The following is a 22,271-nucleotide window of genomic DNA, read 5'->3' on the forward strand; positions in this document are numbered from 1 at the left end:
GCCTAGTGCCTGGCACAACTGACTGCCTGGTGAGTGGTACTACCAGGCTTCCACCTGCTACCCTCACACCTCCCCACCGATCACCACGGCTCAGCCACAGCCTCTTCGTCAAGGCTGTAACTGAGAAGCCTTCAGTACGTGAGTAGCTACTACTATCAATCTAGAGTTGGTACATGGTCAGGGGGGGAGGGGGCTTGTTAACCTGCTAGGCAATAGGCAAAGGGAAATCCCTTTATTCTTAAAAGATGTCCACCCATTTTAAGATGCCTTTTTTTAAAAACAACATTTTAACATCCCTCAAGTTAGGGTGTATCTTACAGCCTCTGGCCTTTTGCACTCATGGCTGGCATTTTCTTTTCTTTCAGAAGTACATAAGAAACAGTAGTGTCTTGATCAATAGCATCTTAGGGGTGACAAAGTATAGTATGTGGTACATACTGGGTGCTGCTGAAAGCAGGATTCCCAAGGAAGATTCCCAACCTTCCTGGAGCTGAAATGGTAGGGGATGACCCCAGGACAAGCAAGTCAGAGACCCGCGCAGGGAATTCGTGGTCTCGTTCCATGAGATACATGAAAATACTCTGGGGGAGCTGCCAAAGCAGGGTCAGGAGCTGCTGACCTGGAAGTGAGCGGTCTGAACTGTCTACGCTGGGGTCAGCACTCGAAAAACCCAGTGGACACTTCGTTACCGAAGTGCCCCTCTTTCCTGGGGTGGAACTGCAGCTGCACAGAGAGAAAATGGCTGAGGCGCTCTGCGGAGGAAAAGGTGACGGCAGCCACGCAGGAGGGCGTGGGGGCCATGCTCTGGGCACTTACCAGGAAAGGCCTTCTGGAGAAGGAAAGCAGGTGAAGACATGGGAATAAGCACAAGATTAAAAGGAAATAAACCATTAAAAAAAAAAAAGACCACACCCGTTCCTGGTACTCAAGGGAGTTAAAGCTAAGGGGGCCTGTTTCCATTAAAAAATAATAATAAAAAGACATTAAGAGCTTAGTGCTTAAGAGAAAAAGAGGCACACTTAGATTCATCGGTGAACCCAACTTTGAGCTGGTTCCTTCAGATGGGCTGGGGAGGGTCGCTGGCTGCTGAACCAAGGCACGGCTGCCATGGCTTTGGGATTCGGAGCAGCCCAACTTCTCGGTTACCCACCAGCTCTACGCTGGGCCCCGATTTTCTGCGGGCCAGTTGGGACACATAGCTGAAGAGCACCATTACTGCAAAGTAGCAGAGGGAGAGGCAGACTAGTAGTCTTTTCTATCAAATAAAGGGGGACCCGTGGTCCTCTAAGTGAGAAATGCCCCCAAGACCCTCCTACCTCCCGAATGATCTGCTTCTGCATCCACGGTCCATCCATCCTCAGTCCCCAAATCTGACAACTCCCCCTTCAGCACCCCATTGCTAAAGGGCACAGTACTTTCCGACAGTAGCAAGGTGGTAGCTTTATCCTTGGGGCTATAGTTGGTCTCTGTACAAGAGTCTTCAAGTCCTGAAGTGCTGATGGAATCTGAGCACTGCCCGGAGGAAGCCATCGAAGACACACTCTGGCTGTTGTCAGACATGCAGGCGTCTTCCACCAGGAAATTGGCGCTGTCCAGTGACCCTCTAAGACGGCCGGCCGGTGGTGAGTAGGGGGCCAGGGAGATGTGGTGCACTGAACTCTTTGGCTTCCCATCCTTGGTGGGGCTGGACAGAGGACTGGTCAGGCAGCTCACGTAGGTCTTTGGTGGTGGCAGGTCCTCTGCCGGTGGGTATGGTGGGGGAAGTGCAGCATCTGACTGGCCCGAGGCTACCTCCACCGTGGCCAGAGTAGGCTCCACGGCACCTTGCCCTGAGGCAGTTTTCTGGCTAACTGAGGCACAGCTCTCCTCCTCCTGCCCTTGGAGCTGACTGCCTGAGGCCTGACCCATGTGGCCGGCAATCTCGCCAATGGTAGTGGCCAGCACTTCTTCAGTTGCCTCCAAGATCACTTTGGAGATGATCTGGAAGGCAACCTGCTCAATCTCCTCATTTCCATCCAAGGTCTCCTCTTTGCCCAGTTCTAAGACATCTCCGTCCCAGGCTCTGCTGCCTCTGACGCGGGATGCCAGCGTCTCGTCGTCCTTGGCCAGCTCCACGTGAGCCGATTCAGTGAAGCTACTCAGCAATTTCCCGGCTGTATCGCCTTCCACCTGAGGCAGGCTGCTCTTCCGTTCCTCTCCCCCTCCTCCCAAGGGAGCCAGGCTGGGCACCTTGCTGCACTGCAATTCACAGCCATGCTCCTGGGACAGCACGCCTTCTTCCAGCACACTTTCTCCCGACACTGCGTCCCCAGTGCCTTCGGCCCCACCAGTCTCTCTCGCCTTCTCCCCAGGGCCATGCTTCTCCGTGGGGGCTGCAGACGGGCCTTGCCGGCCCTGCCCTGCCTCATGCTTACACACCTCAGCCGCTTTGTGGGGGAACGGAACAGCCTTTGGGGATGGAAGGGAGCATTCCAGAAGAACAGACGTGTCTTCGTCACCCCTCACGGCTACTTCCACCCTCGTGCTGTCGTCTTTGCGTGTTCCCGGTTGAAATCTCGTGTCCGTGGTGTTAGGAAGGCTGCCTGAGGACTCTGAACTAAGACAGGCTGGACGTATCCACAAGACTGACAGCTCTGCACCAGGCTCACTTGGGGTGGCCGGCTCCTTTTCCGGTGTCTGGGTGACATAGAAGGATGTGGACCCAGCTCCAGAACAGTCGTCTGCCACAGGGACGGGTTCCTCAGGGGCAGGTCTGGCTCTCAGCTCCACACCACCAGCCTCCACTCGCTTCTTGCGGCTGCGGACGTGCTCTTTCTTACGAGAGAAAAACCACCACCAACCGAGAAGTGCCAGCATTCCAGGCAATGCCAGGGGGAAGAGCGAACGGAATTGGATGGCCATCCTGGAGGCTTGACGTGATTATACCTGGAAACAGGAGGAGAGGGAGAGAAGGACGCTGTGAGGGCCTTGTAAGAAGACCCTGGTGCGCGTGCACAGGAAAGACAATCAACAGCTGAGAGCAGAGCCGTCTGCTCGCCTTTCCCCTCCCCCTGAAAGGAGCACATCGCCTCTGCTTACACCTATAACTCTGGATGGGCCACCGGAGGTGGGGGGGCAGGAAGAGATATCCCCTTCTGCTCCCTCATCCACACACACACACACCCTTGAAACAAGCTGAGCCTTCTCTTAAATAAATCCCTTCCTTTATCACTTCTCAATGCTAAATTCTTCCTATGACTCCCAAGGACCTAGCTAGTTATGTGTAGTGTTTCAGTTTTCTAAACTCCCAGAACATTCAATTATTCAGGTGGCAGTGGAGCATTTTAAACAGCCATGGAATCTACATGTACATGTGCCCCTCGCATGCACCCACAAAAACCACTAGTCAATGAAATGTCAGTTACACATCAAGAGAGTCAGAACAAAGGATGAATAAGAGTTTAAAAAGGACAGGGGATGCTCCAGGGTGAGGGGCCAGCAAAACACACACAGTGGCATGAAGATATAGGTCATGGAAGAATCAAGTCATTTAGTGAGCTAAGTGAGGCTCCTGGGACCTCACTGCAGAGTGCACACTTGATCCTGTAGACAAGAGAGAACCAGCACAGGTCGGCAAGGCATACATACCAAACTGTGTTTGCAGGTGGTTATGAGAGCAGGAGAAACATGACATACATCGAGGGAGAGGAGCCTAGAGGTCTAAGTCGGTTAGATCCAGGCAAGGAGAAATGATAAGGGCCTAGAACAGTGGTCCCCAGCCTATGAGAACCCAACGCCTGATGACCTGAGGTGGAGCTGAGGCAGTGCTGCTAGTGCTGGGGAACAGCTGCAAATACAGACGAAGCTTTGTCCACTCCCCCGCCGCTCACCTCTGAGGCCCAGTCCCTAACAGGCCACAGACCGGTACCAGTCCACGGCCCAGGGGCTGGGGATGCCTGGCCTAGAAGAAGGCAGTAGACACGGAAAGGAGTTAGGGAACTCAATTTTCTTCATCTGTAAGATAAAGAACATAAAGGATGACTGGTATAAAGGTTCACTGAGATGGATTCATGGAGCAGGGTTGGCTCTCATTAGAGGTATGTGAGAGAATTACTCTACAATGTTTGTATTCAGTGCCTTCCATGCCAGCAACTTTTATTCTGTATATAAAAACTGTCTTCTTAAAACCCCAAATTCTCCACTGGCATGGTGAATTAGACCTTAATTTGGGTTTGTGCTTAGTTGCAGAGATAAATGGAAATGCTTTAACAACTCTTTCTGGTTTCATTAACTTCCGTTGATGTTCTCTGGCAAAACCAGAGCATACAGCTCCCGGTGTGGTTCAGCAGAGGCTGGGAACCACTGCTCTAGGACTTTGCTTCTCAAAGCAGTCTGTGGACCAGAGCACTGAGCATAACCTGGGCACCTGCTAGAAATATAGTATCTCAGGCCCATTCCAAGCCTGCTGAATCCCAAGCCGCATTTTCACAAGACCCCAAGGATTCACAAGCACATTAAGTTTGTGAAGGTGCTAGGAAAAGTGTTCCACCCCCAAAGGGAGGGGCGTGGGGGAAGTAGTGGGGAGGAGACCACCTTTAGGAAGAACCTCCCTCTTTAAAGATAAACCTTCCTGCTAATATCTGAAGATGAAGCAATGGGATTGGAAAATACGAAGCAGAGCGAAGCAGTGGCCAGGGCTCGGCTCATAAGGTTTTGCATTCACCCCTCCAAGCAGAAAACTTTTTTATGATGCTGCCTTGCAGCTTCAGATTCAAAGGCAGAACCTCATGAGATACTTTGTCTTGCATCACCTAATCCTCAACTACCTGATTTGGAATGTTATTACCATCTTACAGGTTTAAAATAACTCAAGGTCCTGCCGCTGAAGGATTGGAACTCAGGTTCTACTCCACATTAAATCTGCTAATAAACGGGCCTTTGGGGATAAGGCATCATATGGGCCAAGGAAAGGGGAACTTTGTACTGCACCTAAAACTTTATGACCATACCCACCCTGTGACCCCAAAATCCCACATCTGGAATCTTTTCTTACACGCGAACAAGCAAACTCTGCATAGGCAGAGGTCTATATAAGAATGCTCATGTGGGGTATCATTTGCTACAAAGTATATCATAGTTTAGCAATGAAAATTGCTGCTATATATTGTAGAATCCATGGACACCAACGCTATAGAAGCTGATCTCATGCACTGACACGGAAAAACTGCCGTGATACAGAAATAAAAGCTGCAGACCACCATATGCACGTATGTGATGTCTGTGTCTACATAAGCCCACGCACACAAAAAAAGGGGGCGGGGAATCTATCTGCAAATAGTCTTCCTTCTCCCTTTTGGGAAGAGAGTATTTTTATAATTTCTCTCTCAGTGATTCTCCAAGTTGGATGTAAATTAGCTCCATGTGGGAAACTTTTAAAATCCCAAGACGGCACCCACATCAATTAAATCAGAATCTGAGGGTACAATCCAGGCACCAATTTTTTAATCCAGGTGACTCCCATATGCAGTCAAGTTGGAAAATCACTGTTCTGTAACTTACACCCAAAAAAGTGGTAAATTCTGAGATGTTTGCTTTATGTTCAATGCCTTTCACATAAAAATAAATTTGAGGAAAAAAAGAGGCTATGGGGAAGGGTGCTCTTAGAAAAAGGCAGTATGGAGACATGGCCTATTGTCAGATCTTTTCTTCTTGTCAGTAAATTTAGATTCTGATTTGTTAATCAGACAATCCCATTTCAGCAGGCTTTATAGTTGTGATTCCCACAGTATTGTAGCAGTTTTCTGATCTCAGGAAAAAAGATTTAATGAAATGTGGTAGAAAGGAAGAAAAAGAATCCTATGTCTTAACCCAAAGGGGGCAGTCTTCTCACTTTACACAACAAGGACCCAAGGTCACAAATTCAAATTGTATGCGATTGTGTGTGTGTGTGTGTGTGTGTGTGTGTGTGTGTAAGGGGAGAGTACACATAAGCTGCCTCTCAAAAGAGCTAGAAACCCCCCCACACACACTCCACCACTTTGAAACTAAAAGTTGATCCAAGGAATCCAGCAGTTGACCTCACCCCACCAGACTGGAAAGCCCGGAAAGAGGTCCAACACTCAAATATACATAACAGCCTGACTTTGGTCCTGCACCCCAGGAGATCCACATTGCAACCCAGACCCTGGCCCACCATATCACTGGCCTACCCGCACTTCCAGTCCACAGTGAATACAGAACCAGCCGCCCAGGGTCATGACACGTACCCCCTCCCCCCTCCTACCTGCTGCCCTACAGCTCACAGGGACACCACTGTCACTCACCCACATAACCCTTTAAGCCCAGCTTAGAGACAGGCTCTAAGCCCCCAGACCCACCATCTATATAGCTCCTTATAGAAAGGCAGATGTAGCTACTCTAATTACAGCACCATTTCTAAGCCATATGTCCCTGTTGCTGTACCTAGAGGGTGTCCTAGAAGGCATTTAATACCTTTAACTCTGAGGCCGTGTCACCCAACCCAGAGTCCGGTGCCCACCACTCACCCACTGGACTAGAGCTGAGACCATATGCTAAAGAACCAGAAACCAGTTGCCACTATTCCTCCAGGCAAATCTCTCTTCTCTCCAGAAACTGAAATGCTCCACGTACTTGAGATAAAGAGTATGAGACCCCCAGATAGGAGGGATTGAAATGGTTTTTTTCCTTGCTACCAGAGGATTGTGATTAGAGATATGAGCTATCTCCATCAAAAACAGAGCCAAGAACCCCTGGAATCAGCAGCCACCTCACCCAAAGGTGGTATGTTCGCAGTTTAGGTGGGTTTCACCGGAGGTACCTCACAGGGAGCTCTGGGTGACTGAAGCTCCACTTCCCACCAGGCAAGCAAAGTCCCTCACTTCCTTCGCCCTGCACTTTCAAGAGTCCTACCAGACTCAGTATCACGTCACGCAGACTTCCTGTGAATCAGGAGGGTGCCATTTTTCCTGCTTTACCCGGTCAAATGCACCTGGACAGGTGGTGCAGATGCCCCAGTTCTTTCCTGAATTCTCAGAAAGGACTGCCTACATGTGCGCACATGTAACTTCAGCCTTATAAGGCTCTCCGTTACCTTCCTTCTTTGAGCACAGACTTGAGTTGCTGTTTGTGCTGTTCTGCGTCCCCCCACCAGCCCCGCCACCCCCCGCCTTTTTTTAAACCTAAAGCTCTTGAAATATAAGTGGCATTTAACAGTGTGGCATTTAACAGGGTCTAAAAGCCTTCCCACTCACAAGCTAATTGAAGTTTCACCCCACCACCTCACACACAGACACACACTCCTAAGGCCCAGGCCACTCAGGCAGGCCTGCCCAGAGTCAGGGAAAAGGATGCAGGGCACTGGCTGAGGGCTGGAGGAGAGGGGGTTTGGCTGTTCTGAATCTGTTGGAATGAAATAGCTGCCAGCTTATTTTTAGCAGGTCCATTTGCTCTCAACTAGATGCAACCTGGCTGACTGCCCAGTGGTCACACACAGCTGAAGGCAGGCACGTGTCACAGCCCCACAAGACCTTAGTGCCCACCTGCTCACTCCAGGTTCTCAGAGGATTCCCTCCTTCTGCCAGAGGAACCTGTAGCTTCTCAAAACAGCTTACCTGGAGAATGACCTCACTCCCAACCCCAGTGGCCAGCCTGGTCACTGCAATCTAGAGCCTTCTGCTAAACAAGAAAACAAATCTCCGGGAATGGCACAAAAAGTTGTTGGTCCTAGTGACTGAGCCCATTTGGCTGCAGTTATTGTGGAAAGGGAGCTGCATGTAATTAATTGATGGGAAAACCCCTCATAAAAACAAGAGCTTAGATGCCAAGAGCATAACAAGTCCAGTCTGGACTTGGGCCTGGTCAGTGAAGCCACATCCAACCTGTGTTCTGAACAGACCTTTATACACCCCCTAAGTTGAAATTTGAACATTTCTTCCACTATTCTAGGGTTATGTGCGCACACTGCCAAAGATTGTCCCTAGATGTTTGCCTATAGGACGCGGCTCAGGACACCCCATTTTCAGAGTGCCCAGCACATCGAGTTCTTGCAGGGGTTGGGGGAGAGGCTTTTTCCCTTGAAGGGAGTCCTCCCAAGGACAGGGATTGATCCAGAACCTAAAGCCCAGCATTTGTTGCCTCTGCATTCAGCAAATAATAGCAGGTTGTAGGCCAGGCCGAGATCCCCTTCCTCCTCCTTCTCCCCTCCACCCACAATCCCCATGCCCCCAACTCCCAACCCCAGAGTTTGCTGGAGGAAGACCACGAGAATGCCTCTTCGGTTTATACAGGATGTATTCCTCACCGGGTTGAAAGTTATGCACATATACGCAAATGTGTTTGAATTTCTGCCAAGGAAAAGCTTCTGTCCACCAGAAGCTCACAGTCCAGATAGAGCAATCAGTGTGTGTCCCACTCTCCACACATACATACTTGCATCAAGCTGAGCCTGATTTCAGAAATAGGCAAAGAGAACCCAAGGAAAGTTGTCTCAAAGAAGGCCAGAAGTTCCTATGTTGCAATGGTGGGCTAATGACATAAATTAAGGTTCTAAACCTAAGAGGCCTTTGGAAGTGAGAGGGGGCAGCCAGTCTCAAAGCAGAGCAGAACAAGTCCTGGGAGCAGAGGCTAAAGAGCCTCAGAGGGTCAAATAAAGGAAGTTTGACTTTTACTGTCAAGACAATGGGCAGTTGCAACATGGCCAAAGCAAGGAAGGTCACAAGAGGTAAAGGCCTGGGTGATCCCCAAGTGGTGACTACAGTCCAATATTGGCAGCCACTTAGTCACAGAGGACTACTGAGCACCTTAAATGTGACCAGTGTGACTGAGGAGTTGGATTTCAAATTTTATTTAATGTTACTTTAATTTAATAGCCACATACAGCTAATGGCTACCTATTGGATAAGGCAGTTCTAGAGAGTGTTCCCAGAAGACCTGAACAAATGCAGCGACGGCCAGAGCCTACCTTGTTGGGCAGGCTGCCACTGAGGGTGGGCGACGATGGTAAGCTGGGGCCACTTGCCCTCAGCAGCATGGCTGGGGGGCCCCGGAGTCAGAGCGCAGGAGCCATGCGTCAGGTGTGCTGGTCTCAGTCCAGTCCCGGTGTTCACAGGGTTGTTACCTTCATCCTTAGGGTGCCTGAGTGAGCTGTGACTCATGTTTGTACCCTAGAGATTCCAAATTAGCTCACAGTGGAGCTGTGAGGTCCTGCCTGGGCTGTCCCTTACACCCTCCATTGTGATGGCCCCACAGGAGCCAGGTCAGCCAGACTCCCGATTCTGGATCACAGAACACTTCCCAGCCTGCCCTCCAGGAGTCTGGAGGCTTCGCCCAACATCATCTAGGTGGGATGACCTGCTCAGTGAAGCCTCCTCCAGCCAAAACCCATGGCCGGTACCAGGAGCTCAAGGTAAGAAGAGCCGGAAGTGAAAAATCCCATCTCCAGATATGGTCTCAAATTAAGAGCTCTTCCTCCTCCGGCTCAATTAAAACTTTAACTCCCAGTCTAAAAACTTGGTAAAAAGGAAAATTACATGAGGATAAACTGCCCAGCTTCTCTCATGTACTGACTGCTCAAGGCAGGTCAAGTCTCACCAGGCTTCAAATGATAAAGAAAAAAAACCCCAGCACCTCCTACAAAGGTGTTCCCATTGCTCCATTTAGGGGGTAGGGATGTGGTTTTAAAAATCTGTAACGACTATGGTGATAAAGCACTTGCCAGCAAAGTGTTCCTGGGTACATGGAGCTCCTGCCCATGACCACAGAGCACTACACAAGACTGCCCAAAAAGCTCGATGTTGTGATCAGACCGTAAGCTTACTTAATAAAGATAATGTGTGCCTTCGAAAGGAACCAGAAAAGATGCTGGTGTGAGGCAAGGACCCTTCACAGCACCATCCCAGGGGAGCAAGGCAAAGAGGTAGACACTGATTTTCCAACAGTGCACTACGACCAATTCAGAAATCACATAGAGGCATAAAGTAATTTCCATTCACCGAATATGTATTGGCACCTACAGGGTACAGAGCACGCTGGGACACAGAAAGGAATCAGACAAACGCACTACCTCTGAGGCACTTTCAAATCCTTTTGGGGCAAAAAATAAATAAATAAAAATCCAATGACTTCTTCTCTAGTGGGCCTATTACTGCCACCCTCTGCCACTGACCAACTAACAAGTTTGGTCCAAGAGTCAGACAAGTGTCTTGGCTAGGGTGGGGGACAAACAGGACAAGCTTCCAGTTTCCCCACATTAGAATGTTAAAATGTCCATAGTGGGAGATGAGAGGAGAGTACCCTGAATGCTAACATTGTGGGAGCCAAGAGGGGTTGGGTTGCCCCATCAACATGCAGACTTTCATTCAATACCCATCTTCACCACTACCTGGTACCTGAATCCAGATCCCCTAGCATTTAAACTGCTCCACAAAGTAAAGCCAGATCTTCTGCTGGTGTGGCCAAAGGGATCGAGGGGCCTAATGGTCTTTGTCAACTTTCTACCAACCCTCCCATCTTCAGCCATATCCAACCCGTGCCCCTTCAAAGGGGCTTGTCCTTATGCATCAGTCAGCTTGCTTCTTGCTGGCTGCCCACCCACGCAGGCTTTTTCAGCAAGCTACTGGAAGACAGGCTCCACCAAAACAAGGGAGTAAAACAAGAAAGAAGTGGGCACCAATCCAAGAAGCTACAGAGAGAAGGGGAGAAGGAAATCCCAGGACAAAAGGGAAGCAGAGCCAGGGGTCAGGGGTGCATCCCAGGAGCTACTTAGTACCTGGTATGTTTAAGCACAATGAGGGGAGCTCGATGGCAATGGCCAAGGCCCAGAGGAGGTGCGAGAACTGGTGAGAGAGACACAGAAAATAAGCTCAACAAAGGAAACTGTAAGACAGTAGAAGGGAGGTTGAAACAAGAAAGGAAATGTGGAAAACTAACAACTTTGAGGCCATAAGCAATACTTATAATAATGTACACTACCTCTTTACTGAGAAGATGAAGGAAGGACAAACATAGGAATGAGCCAAGTCTTATCTTCCAGAGCAGAACAACAGATAATGAAGGAAGGGAGGGAGGGAGGGAGGAAAAGAGGGAAAGAAGGAAGGGTATACTATTTAGAAATATAGAGGTAGGGAAGACAATTGGAAGAACCAAAAGCAGCTACCTCTAGAAGAGAAAAGGAAAGGTAGGAGAGCATTCGGGGCAAATGGCTATTCTTTCGAACCTCGTGCACAGCCAAAAGTCAAAACTTCCCACGAGCAATGCTTTCACAGAAAGTTACTATGTTCTTAACTATTAAGTAGCAATGGATGCTTTCATCATACAGCTTTATGTTTCTTACTGGCCATAATAAATACATATGTGTCGACTGACCTATATACAATCTTATAACACTTTATTTTCCCATAATAATTTATACCAATTTTGCTTCGGAGACTCTTCCCCCAACTGCCTTGCTGACGTAACAGTAACAACCATAAAGAGAACATGTTTATTGACAGACCCTTCAGAGCTGAGGCATCTGGTTCCCCACTCCTCTGAGGTCTAGCCAGCATCAAGCAGCAGGATCCCTCAGGCCTATTCATTTAATAAAGACCTGAATATCCACTGTGAGCCAGGTTCTCCTGGAGATGAGAGCACCCTCAGGAAGCAAAGGTGGCAAGAAGGGTGCAGAGTCACATTTCAAATCTCAAGATATTGCAGATGCAGCAACCAAACATAATAAACCTGCAGCCTCTCAACCGGTTCTGAGAACTGAGTCACAGATATCTCTTGTAAGACATGAATTAACTATACTCCTGGGCATCTAGAATGGTACTCATTGGGAGAGTTGAGAAACAGTCACTCAATCATCTTTTGTGTTCTGTAGTTTAGATGAAACCTGTGTGGAGGAATGCTGGACAAAGGGGGGAGGGGTGGCTTTAGGCAGCTGGGAAAGCCTCCCTGAAGAGGTGGTAGCAGAGCTGGAACAGTGAAGGGAAGCTGTGCCAAGGTCTGGGAGGACAGGGAAAAGAGAGGGGGAGAAAGTTCCAGGCAGAGAGAACACGTGCCAAAGCCCTAAGGCAAGAACAAGCTTGGCTGACTCAAGAGACAGCAAGAAAGCGAGGGGAAGATAAGGTTGAAGGGATACTGCCAATCACTCCCCAGCATCACTGGGTAGACCAGTGCTTGAAGGTCAAGAACCCAGAGGAACAGTTTCACGAACTTCTTCCAGAGAGGGAAACCAACTTACTTGCCCCCATGGCCAAAGGACTACAGTTTCTAAACTACAGTTAACAGAAGCTGATTCCAGAATCTATTCCAGAAACCGTTTCTAGGGTGCCTCTGTGGCTGGTAGCATGGCAGGTGCGTAAGGTGTGAAGAAACGAGCTCACTTTTTACTTCCTAGTTCTCAGCATTTGTTCTCAGCAAATGCTTTTGAAAGAAGCCCTGGGGTCACACCCACTTATGGGGTGGAGGGGAGCATGGGGACAGGGATAGACAACACACGCACTCAGCCCCACATAAACCTTTGCCACTTCTTTGAAACAGACTGCAAAAACAATCTCACTCTCCAGCCAACATAAACCATAGGCAACAGAGGGCCTTATATGGCTTGAAGCTTTCTTAATCAGAAACAGATAGATGGGCTGGAGTTGGCAGCTCCAAGTCAGAGGAAAGAAGGAACAACAAAAAAGGGTTGGGGAGGAAAAGGAAGGATGGTGGAGTGGTACAGAACTTGTTTGTCAAATTCCTTTTCATAACTCTTCAGTTTTGGTGAAAATTTCTCCTGAGAGGCATGCCTTTGCCTCCTCTCATGTTTTGATTTTGGTTTAAGCCAAAGGATGCTGGTAATCAGGATGCCAGCAGATCCGTGGTTTTACAAAGTTTTTAGTGTTCAGTTATTGGCCTGCCCTTAGGTTGGGTGACTTCTTGTGAAAATGGGACTATGTGATTTCCTAAGAAATTGGCTTCTGGGCCAGCAAGGGGCCATCATTCCCCAGAACAGTAGTCTTGAGTTCCCTGGCTCACTAGGCTGCCTCGGTCACATGCCTGCCTGGCCCAGGAGGCAAGGTTGGGCCCCTGCCATAGATCCAGAATAAAAAAGGCATCCCCAGGGACTTCTCAAGCAGCCACTTCTCCCACACACCCCATGACAGTTTCTAGGGTGGCTTGACTCTCCTGTCCCCCGTGATGCAAAGGCAGCAGCCGTTCAGGCCCCAGGACCTGCCCTGTACACTAAAGCCAAATGCACTTGGCCCTCCTAAAGGATACCACCTGCCAAAAATAGCATGACAGCACATGCTTGGCCAGGTGGGCCTCGCCAAAGTCAAAGGACAAAGCAAGGGGATTATTCTCAGCACGGCCTTTTCTAACCAGATAGAGCTCAAGGTGCATCAGAGTGCAGGTCTCCCTCCAAGGCAACGCGGGGCGAGCTACTCCTGTTCTTTTCTCTTTGGAGGGACAGGAAGGAGGGGCAAGGAGGAGATTTACAGAAGGCTGAACTGGCCTTCAGATATGTTGTCCTGAGCCAAGGTTGGAGCAGGGGTTGGAGTGGCAATGCCACTTGGGACTGAGGGCTGGGCTTGAACAGATCCTGTTGCCTCTTCCCCTCCAGCAGGGACTAAGCAACTCCCAGGCGACAGCCTGATGAGGGCCAGGAGATGGTCTCATGACCTCCATGTGAGGACTGACAGGTCACATTATTATTAGCCAGGGAATGAGTGATTTCAAGGTTGTCTTCTCAAACAGGCGATTGATGGGGCTAAACTATAGTCTTCAGAGCAGTTTTCCAGGCCCTTGGGCATAGCTACAGTCTACGAAGCTTTCTTAGTCACTATTTGTGCAGCTCAAAGTTACCGGACGGTTGCATATAAAATGTGGCTTTAGAAAGAGCACAAAAATAGGATCCTGAACTTCAGTTTCCTGTTAAAAATGTCCTGTAAAATGGGATACAAATACCTCCCTCGCAGGGCTGAAATGACTCAAAACACCTGATAGTCTGACTCAGCTTATAGGATAAATGATTTTAATCTTTTAAAAACACTTTTGTTTTCTGGATGAGGATGGAGGGAAAACAGGACAGTAAAAAATAAGAAACAGCCCCTAATCATTGAGCAAGAGGTATAGAACTTTGATCCAGGTCCAAAGCCAGCCCAGCCCTGCCCCACATCCTGAGGTCCTCAGGGCCTCAGTTTCCTCATACACAAATTAGACATACTTAACTTCACAGTGTTGAGAGAATTAAAAGGGAACAGTTTAAGAAAAAAACTCCTAAGATGCCAGGTTTACAGTTGGTGCTCAGTAAGTGCCTGTTATGCATCTTATACTGTTTGGCTCCAAGAAAAGAGAGCTCTCACATTATACGCCAAAGGTCAGCCTAACAGAGTTCAAACTAAGTACACCAGGACTAAAAATTGAGGAGAAATCTCCCCAGAGCTAGCCGCATATCAACACTTCAGGATCACCGACTGTATTGCTACTCTTTCCAGTGCCTTCTGCCTTCTATAAAAACATCTCTCTCAATACTGAGACGGCCTGGAGAGGTGGAATGAAAATGACACTTGTTTGTAAGGCATCTGCAGCCTGTTTAGCAGGGATCCTACAGGAAGCATTCAGCTGAGTGAAAGACAAAGTAACAGGTCAGCTGACATGTGACATCTGAAAACCAAGGACAGAGAGCACAGGCCTTGAAGAACCAGAAAGGACCTTTATGATAATAGGCTCTCCAACCAAAATGGCTTTTCAAGGGCTGACCGTCTGGCTCTTTGCTTCATGCTCCTATCCCCAGACCACTCACTACACTCCCTTCTCAAACTGTTTAATAATTGATCACTGCCCTCCAAACTGGCAGTCCGGAACCTGCTTCTTCTTAACATGTCATGGAGAGAACCGATAAATAATTTGTCACCAAGGCTGATGGGTTTGTGGACTATGGAAGAATAAGCCCAAATATATGATGCTTTACAAGATGAAGCAATTAGCTTTTGGAGTTGGGCAAAGAACTAAGACCAGTGCTGTCCAACAGAACTTTCTAGGATGAAAATGTCCAAGATCTGCATTGTCTAATACTGCAGCCACTGAACACTTAAAATGTGACTAATGTCACCAAGAAACTTATTTTTCAATTTTAGTTAATGCTTGAAAAGTTTAAATTTAACGAGCCACACATGACTAGTTGCGACTCTATAAGACAAGGTAGCTCTAGACCCTCCTTCACTAAGGATCAAATTAGGAGACAATAGAGATTATAAAAAATATTTAGCACAGTAGCATCTAAGAGAACGCGAGATGCACCTAAAACAGTGCATTGAGTTTTTTTCAGTCTCTGACTTGTACTATCCACTGAACCATGCATCAGAGCCCAAATACCCCTCCCTCCCCATATACAGCCCTGCAGGCAATTCCATCTTCCAGCAGCCCAAGGCACTTTAGACTAACAGGAATCCCATAAATGTTTTTGATGTTGACCAATCCTCTTTCACCAGTTGAAGAAACAGACCCCAAAGAGCCAACACTTGCCTAGAACTACAGCCAGATTTCAGCCATGAAAATGGTACTAAACCACTACCCCTCAATCCACATGGTTCTTGCCAGCTAAACCCAGTGGTGAAAGAGCCTTATCAGCCCACAGTGCTGCATACCTTTACTTCCAGAACTCACCTGGGGCCCCATGTTGTTCCTAAGAGCATGGGCCTCAGTGACACCCAGCTCAGTGAAGGCAGCCAGACAGTATTACCAGATGGGGCCAGAACGTTTACTATCGACTGCTGCAAACTATCAACCTCAGCTGTAGAAACGTCCATATGGCGAGGACCTGGACAGAATTAACACCATTTAGTAGGAGGAAAAAAAAAAATTAAGGAAATGGACATCTCGAAAGCTACTTATTACTGAAAGCCAGTACTCAGAATGCTGAATAACACTCCATTACAATTATCTGCTTAGAAAGCAACTGAACGATCATGAGAAAAGCCCATGGATTTGATTATGCTTTGGTTCTTCTCACAAAGCCCTCCACAGGACCTTAGTGTTAAGGCGAACCCACACTTGGCAGTTTCTCTACCCCTCAATTTGTATTTCTCTTAGCTATTGAAACAATCCGGAGTGACCTCCAGCTTCACCTCAATTGCACTCAGAGGTGTGAGGATTAAAGGATTAGGGAGGTGTTTGCTCACAACTCACCTAGCACAGTAACTATCAAGGAAAAGACATCCTCTAAATTTTAGTTCCCATATCTCCACCACTTACTTCTCCAGCTGGACTCTGTCCCACTCAAAACATCGTCACTGATCATATTTTCCACAATTCGAGTTTAAAATTAGGTACCAAGGCCAGCAGGTTTGCTCAGTAGAAAGCCACAAACAATGGGTACTTATGTTAAATGATCATAATGGTGTAAGGCATGACACCGGAATGGGATGTGGAAGAAACAGAACTTGCCCTAGGAAGCAAATATAAGGATTAAAATACATCCCACATACAGTAGCAACTCAAACAGTAAAAGATGATTTAAACCGGACAAGATGCCCACAGGACCCAGCACCTCCCCCGAGCAGAGGAAAATTCAGAATGGCAAACTGAAGGTATTATATTAACCTGTACACAAAATTGTCAACATCCCCACAATAGCACAACATACCAAGCTCTAGAGAAGCCCTCTCATTCCAGACCCACGGGGAAAATTAGGAAGGAGTGGCTTTGGGAGAATGCGCTAGAAGGCACCAGCTCACCAGACACATGGGATACCCATTCCTCAAGGCCTAAAATGAGAACTTTCATCAAGTCATGTTTGTCACAAGCTAGAGCCAGGAGGCTGGCTGGCAGAGTGTGGGAAAACCAATTTGTTTTCTTTTTCTTTCCAACTAAGTTTCCAAGTCAGAAGCTGTGAGGAGGGTCCTTTTAATAAAATTGAAATCACCCAAGTGATTCAAGAGAAAATGTCAGAGACTCTTCAGGAGGTAATAAAAACAATGCTTGAGCACTCATCACGCACAGTGCCGAGTCTCACAAATATTACCTCAATCTGTCTTTAGGATGAGGAGAGGGAATACTTTAAAGGTTAAAATTAGCCTTCATCCACGATGATGGCCAGGACGTAGCCAGGGTCAAGTCCAAGAGTAATATGGGTGACCAGATAGAGCAAAATGAATTGTTTTAAAATACTGATGCTCAGCAACCTTACACTGACAATGCATCCACTTGGCCCCTGAGCAGGCCACTTACAACAGATACCTTCACTGTCACCCTGAAGTGGCCAAGAGTGAATGCATTTTCTAGAAAACAGCTAGAAGGAACTGAACATCACACACAAGGCTCCAACAAGACAAATCCATTAGACCTGTCTCACTCCCAGGATTGGACAAGATCAATTATCTGCAAATTCAGGGCTATCACCTAACTAAGCATGACAATTGAGACTATTTAATCCAGGTAGGAACCAAAGCTTCAGTGATTTGCATATCTATAGGATGCAGAGGACCTCCTTTGGGCCTAGTGACAACTTCCTCTGAGAATATACACAGGTATCATTACCCAGAAACCACAAAACTAGTCAAGAGGTGAAAAAGGAAAGGTTCAAGACAAGTCAAACGGCTCCCAAAACATAACTTCAAGTGCTTCCAGTACTCAGAAAGTCTTAAATAATTAGCAGGTGAACCAACTGAATGCCTAGAACAGAGGAATCTGATATATGACCAAATGATGCTGTTTTCTCTTCATTTCACAGATGCGCTGTACCTTTAAGAGCAAAGGGGATGGGTGGTGCTGAGTCCAAGTTTTGCTTTCTAAATAGGTTTTTTTTTTTTTTAACGGACCTAGTTACAAAAGCATGTTAAGTTTACTGTTTGCCAGAATTAATAGTTTGCGAATGGTGTTTCTTTATCGGTAATTGCGACAAAAGTGGGGGCGGGGGAGGTAATAGCAAGCCAATCAACAGATATGATTGTACCAGGTGTCTAGCAGCCCAGATTTTCCTGCAGGAGATAAATTTAAACACCAAGTAGCCTACACTTCAGTAAGGGGAAAATAGCTAGTTTAATCTAATTGCCCTGCCCATGTGCACTACCTGGCTTGAGAGGCCTCCACTCACACCTGGAGCAAAGTGCACCACCGGGTTTGTGTTAGGGGCGGCAGAGACGCAGGAAGACGCAAGACAACCTGGGCGACACCGCTGGAGATCGCCAAAGGACTAGGGCTTACGCGCAGTCCCGAGTCGCACCCTTTTTCCCTATGCCTCCTTCGGAGGGGAAATGGGAGGAACCTTATCCTAGGGCACGAGCGCAGAAATGGTGAAGGCGTGTCTCGAGGCGTCCAAGTCGACGGCCTCTCCAAGCACATTTTGACCCTTATCTGAGAAACTAGCTTGGTTCCTTCAGAACGCCAGCGGGTGGAGCGCGACACGTGACCTACGCGCCCCAGGGCAAGAAGTCAGCGGGCACACCAGGCAGAACCTTACGGCCTCTGCCTCTCCCGAAACCCTTTAAGGAGCTGCAAATGCTAATCCTCTCGAGACACCAAGTCTTCGACCTCGGGACCCTAACTTGGTTCTAACGGTCCCTCCGCCCAAAACAGGAATCCATCACAACCGGTCGCCTAGCCCATCCTCCTCGTTTAGCAAACTGAGCTCCTTCCTCGGGTTTGTCGCACTGAAAACTCAGGGGCTGGGCTACCTGCTAAGGTTTGCCACCGCCAGACCTAGGAAGGGAGCAACCTAGGGCGAGATAAAAAGGCCCAGAAGTTGGGTGAGGTTCCAAAAGTGACCAATTCAACTCCAACCCCTCAGAAGGGAGAAAGGGGTGCCCGCAGGCCTTGGGGCACCTTCTAGCCCTGTAAGCACCTGGCCCTGCGGACAGACCGCCCCGCCGCCTCCTCCCGGCTCAGACTGGGTATACACGACCTTTGAAAGTACACGCGTGTGGGGTTAGGCGACCTTGGGTGGACGCACTCAGGTCTGTCTCATAGGAGGGTGTGCACTCTTCAGGAAAGTTAAGCCGCAGAGGGGTGGCCCGGGCGTTGCGTCCTCACCTTCCGCCCCCGGGGATGGTGACGCGCACCGGGGGGACACTACGAGGCTGCAGGGCGCCCCCCGCCTCAATAACACACACGCGAAATGTCAGCAGGCGCCTGCCGGCAGACAATCCCGACAGAGAAAGATGAGGGGGCGCACAGGCGACAGAAAAGAAAGAAGGGCCTGCTTGACAGCAAGCGGCGGGTCGGAGCCCCGCCGCACGCACTCGGCTTCCGGAGCCTCTGGTCTGCGGGACACCTGGAGCGCGCGTCGCACTACGCACCTGCACCATAGGCTCCCCATCACCCTGACGGCGTCGTCCCCGGGAGCCCCAGCAGGTGGTCTCTGGCCAGCCGCTTCCAGTGACCCCAACTTACCAGCTCCTCGGCGAGTGTCGGGATGCAGAGTCCAGGCCCGCCGCCGCCCCCCGACCCCCGCCTCTGCCCCCGAGGCACGGCCCTGCAGCGCTGCGCCCGGGCCGCTCCCCCACGTGCTCGCCTAGGCCGGTGGAACACAGAGACATTAAATACTGGGGACGCGCAGCGACGTGCCCGCGGCGCGACGCAAGGCCCCGCCCCCGCCCTCGTGCCCCCGCGCTCGCCCTGCTCACCTGCGCGTGCGCGCCGCCGGCCTCTCCCGCCCGCGCCTCTCCCAGCTGCGCCAGAGGGGGCGCGGTCTGGATCGCTCCTCCGACATTCCGCCGCCGCCGCCCGCAGCCAGGCCTTGCTGTAGCTCTCGCGAGATGAGCTGTAATCTCGGTGAGGCTCGGGAGAGGGCCGTGGCTGGAGCCTTCCTGGCCTCGCGGGACTTCGAGCCTCTGTCCCGCAAGCTCAGTGTGGATTCTCTCCCCTCGGCTCTAGGCGTTCTGGAGGGGTCAGTTAACCCGTATCCCTGCCTCAGCACCGAGACCCCCCCTTGGAAAAGGCGGAGGGACAGGTGAGGGGCTGAGGCATCGTTACCTGGCAATTCATAGTCAGACGACCATTAATGATTGCTCAACTGCATAGTGGGTATACCTGGTACCTGTCAAATGCAACTTTTTTTGCCCATTTTCATAACTTGGTGATGAACCAAACACTTTGCTCAAAATGGATTTGGGATTTGAACTAATTCCTGCCAAGAGATAGCCACTATGAGTCACTGACTCCAGGAAACTTGGGAAAATGAATTGCCCCCCACAAGCGGACAGGGTGGGGTTCCGGTTGGCCAGGCCTGCTCTCAGTCTCAAGACATAAGGACTTCAACATTTTTGAGACAAAATTAGAAAAGAGATCATGCGAAGAATTAATCGTTACTTGGGGAAATGCTTAATTTTCACTGCAAATTTAAATGATCGTGAGATACCATTTACCTATTGAGTTTTAAATATAAATTTATATTATATATGTATATCCCAATTGCATGAGATTAATGAAGGAAAACAAATAGGAAGCTGAAAAGGGTAAGAAATAAGAAGACGCCTATTTTAGGTCCCGTGGCTTGAAAGGCTTAAGGTAAAATTTAAACAAACCTACTGGTTGAGAAGGAGCTGAACTTGCAAATTATATATTGGAATAAGGAAGGGTTGGAGAGTGCCCAACAAAGGCAAAGACACCAGCAAAAAAAGAAAAAAAATCAGGAAAAAGCTTCCGGTAAACTGAGAGATCAGTAGGGATGGAATATAGTCAGGAGATGAGTGTGCTGCTTGGAGAGCTAGAGGGAGGAGTTTTTGTTTTGTTTTCTGGGTTTGTTTTGTTTTGTTTATGTTTTGAGTGGGAGAGGAAACGGGGCTGCCTTATAAACCATGGTAAAACTTGGATTTTATTATACTCTGCTGAACCCCAAAGCTAGTCATGCTTCCGCCTCAGGACTTTTGAATTTGGTATTCCCTCCAAATGGAATATTCTGCAGGGCTCACTTCCTCACATCTTTCAAATCCTTTGCCCAAAGGCCACCTACTCGGTCTCAGTGAAACCGTCCCTGGACTCTTTATTTAAAATTGTAAACACACACACACACACACACACACACACACACAATTTCCTGTCCCTTGCACCTCCTTTATTTTTTTTTTCATAGCATTTACCACTACATACTATATACTTCATTTATTTCATGACAAGAGGCATTGCTGAGGGTATGGAACATAGAGGGCACTCAGTAAAAATGTGTTTAGTGAAAAAATGGGAAGCCGTTCAAGCAAGCTAAGTAGAGAGTGACACATGTTTTTTGTTTTAAAAAGGGAGCTATAGCTACTATAGAAAGATTGGACTAGTGCAGGGGTCCCCAACCTTTTTGGCACCAGGGACCAGTGCTCCTATGAGAATCTAATGCCCAGTGATCTGAGGTGGATCTGAGGCAGTGATGCTAGTGCTGGTGAGTGGATGCAAATACAGATGAAGCTTTACTCACCACTCACCCCTGGCTGTGTGACCCGGTTCCTAACAGGCCACGGACCAGTACCTGAGAGTTGGAGACCTCTGGACTAGAGGAAGACCAGCATAGAAGCAGGGAGACCCGTTGGAAGGCTGCTGCAGTGGTCCAGGTGAAAAATGATACTGGTCTGAGTTTAGAGTCATGGCATTGTGTATAAAGAGACTTTGTGGACTCAAGATGTATTTTGGAAATAGCTGCAACAAGATTCTGTCATGTTGTTGAGGGTAAGAAAAAGAGAACAGTGAATGATGGCTTGAGTTACTGTGTGAAATGGGGTCCAGTTTATCAAGGTGAGGGGAGACCGATAGAGAATCATTAGTTCCATTTTGGACCCATTAAGTTTGAACTGTTTTGTGCCATCCAAGTGCAAATAGTAATTAAGGTAGATATGCAATGCTGGAGCTCAGAGGAGTGGTCTGGGTAAGAAATACAAATATGTATTGAAAATCATGTAAGAAGTGGATATTTTAAAGAAAGACAATGCCCTGGTAGTAGTGGAGGTAAGAAATGTCTACAAGGAAGAAACAAAGTGATAAGGTGGGGTGAGGTGGAGTGGAGGAGTTAAGTCCTGGAAGCATTGGTAGGAAAAAATGGGGAGAGGAAGGGAGTAGAAGAAAGAGGGAAATGAGGCTATGAACATGGTTGTAAGAAGGAGGGACAGAAAACAGGGGGCAAATGAGATTAATATGTCCGTCATATCCTGTGCATGGGGGACATGAGCAAAGCCTGCCAGATAAAAGGAATGAAGGAAAAACAGAGTGGAATAACTGGAATACCAGAGGAAGTACAAGACACAAAGAGGAAAAGGTGAGAACGAAGGATTAACTGTAATCACAACTAGAGATCAACCCAGCAGCTGTGGCTGAGAAGGTGGCTGTAA

General features: G+C 48.5%; 1 protein-coding gene across 5 annotated transcripts in view; it reads right to left on the bottom strand.

Moving 5' to 3' along the window:
* Positions 1-19,480, bottom strand: part of AKAP1 (A-kinase anchoring protein 1) — a 31,455-nt gene extending 11,975 nt beyond the window's left edge. Inside the window, exons 1-4 of one of the 5 annotated variants that reach the window (XM_036222733.1) lie at positions 16,219-16,411; positions 15,631-15,784; positions 3,870-3,993; positions 1,317-2,925 (exon numbers count right to left, since the gene is read on the bottom strand). In XM_036222733.1, coding sequence (XP_036078626.1) covers positions 1,317-2,901 — 1,585 coding nt within the window. In that variant the 5' untranslated portion in view covers positions 2,902-2,925; positions 3,870-3,993; positions 15,631-15,784; positions 16,219-16,411. Of the gene's footprint in view, positions 1-1,316; positions 2,926-3,869; positions 3,994-15,630; positions 16,412-19,353 lie in introns of those variants that run through there. The other 4 variants (XM_016155030.2, XM_036222732.1, XM_016155014.2 and 1 more) reach the window with 4 other exon arrangements.
* Positions 19,481-22,271: the final 2,791 nt, after the last annotated feature.

The sequence above is a fragment of the Rousettus aegyptiacus genome, unplaced genomic scaffold, assembly GCF_014176215.1.
Source record: "Rousettus aegyptiacus isolate mRouAeg1 unplaced genomic scaffold, mRouAeg1.p scaffold_m13_p_6, whole genome shotgun sequence".
NCBI classification, from domain to species: Eukaryota; Metazoa; Chordata; class Mammalia; order Chiroptera; family Pteropodidae; genus Rousettus; species Rousettus aegyptiacus.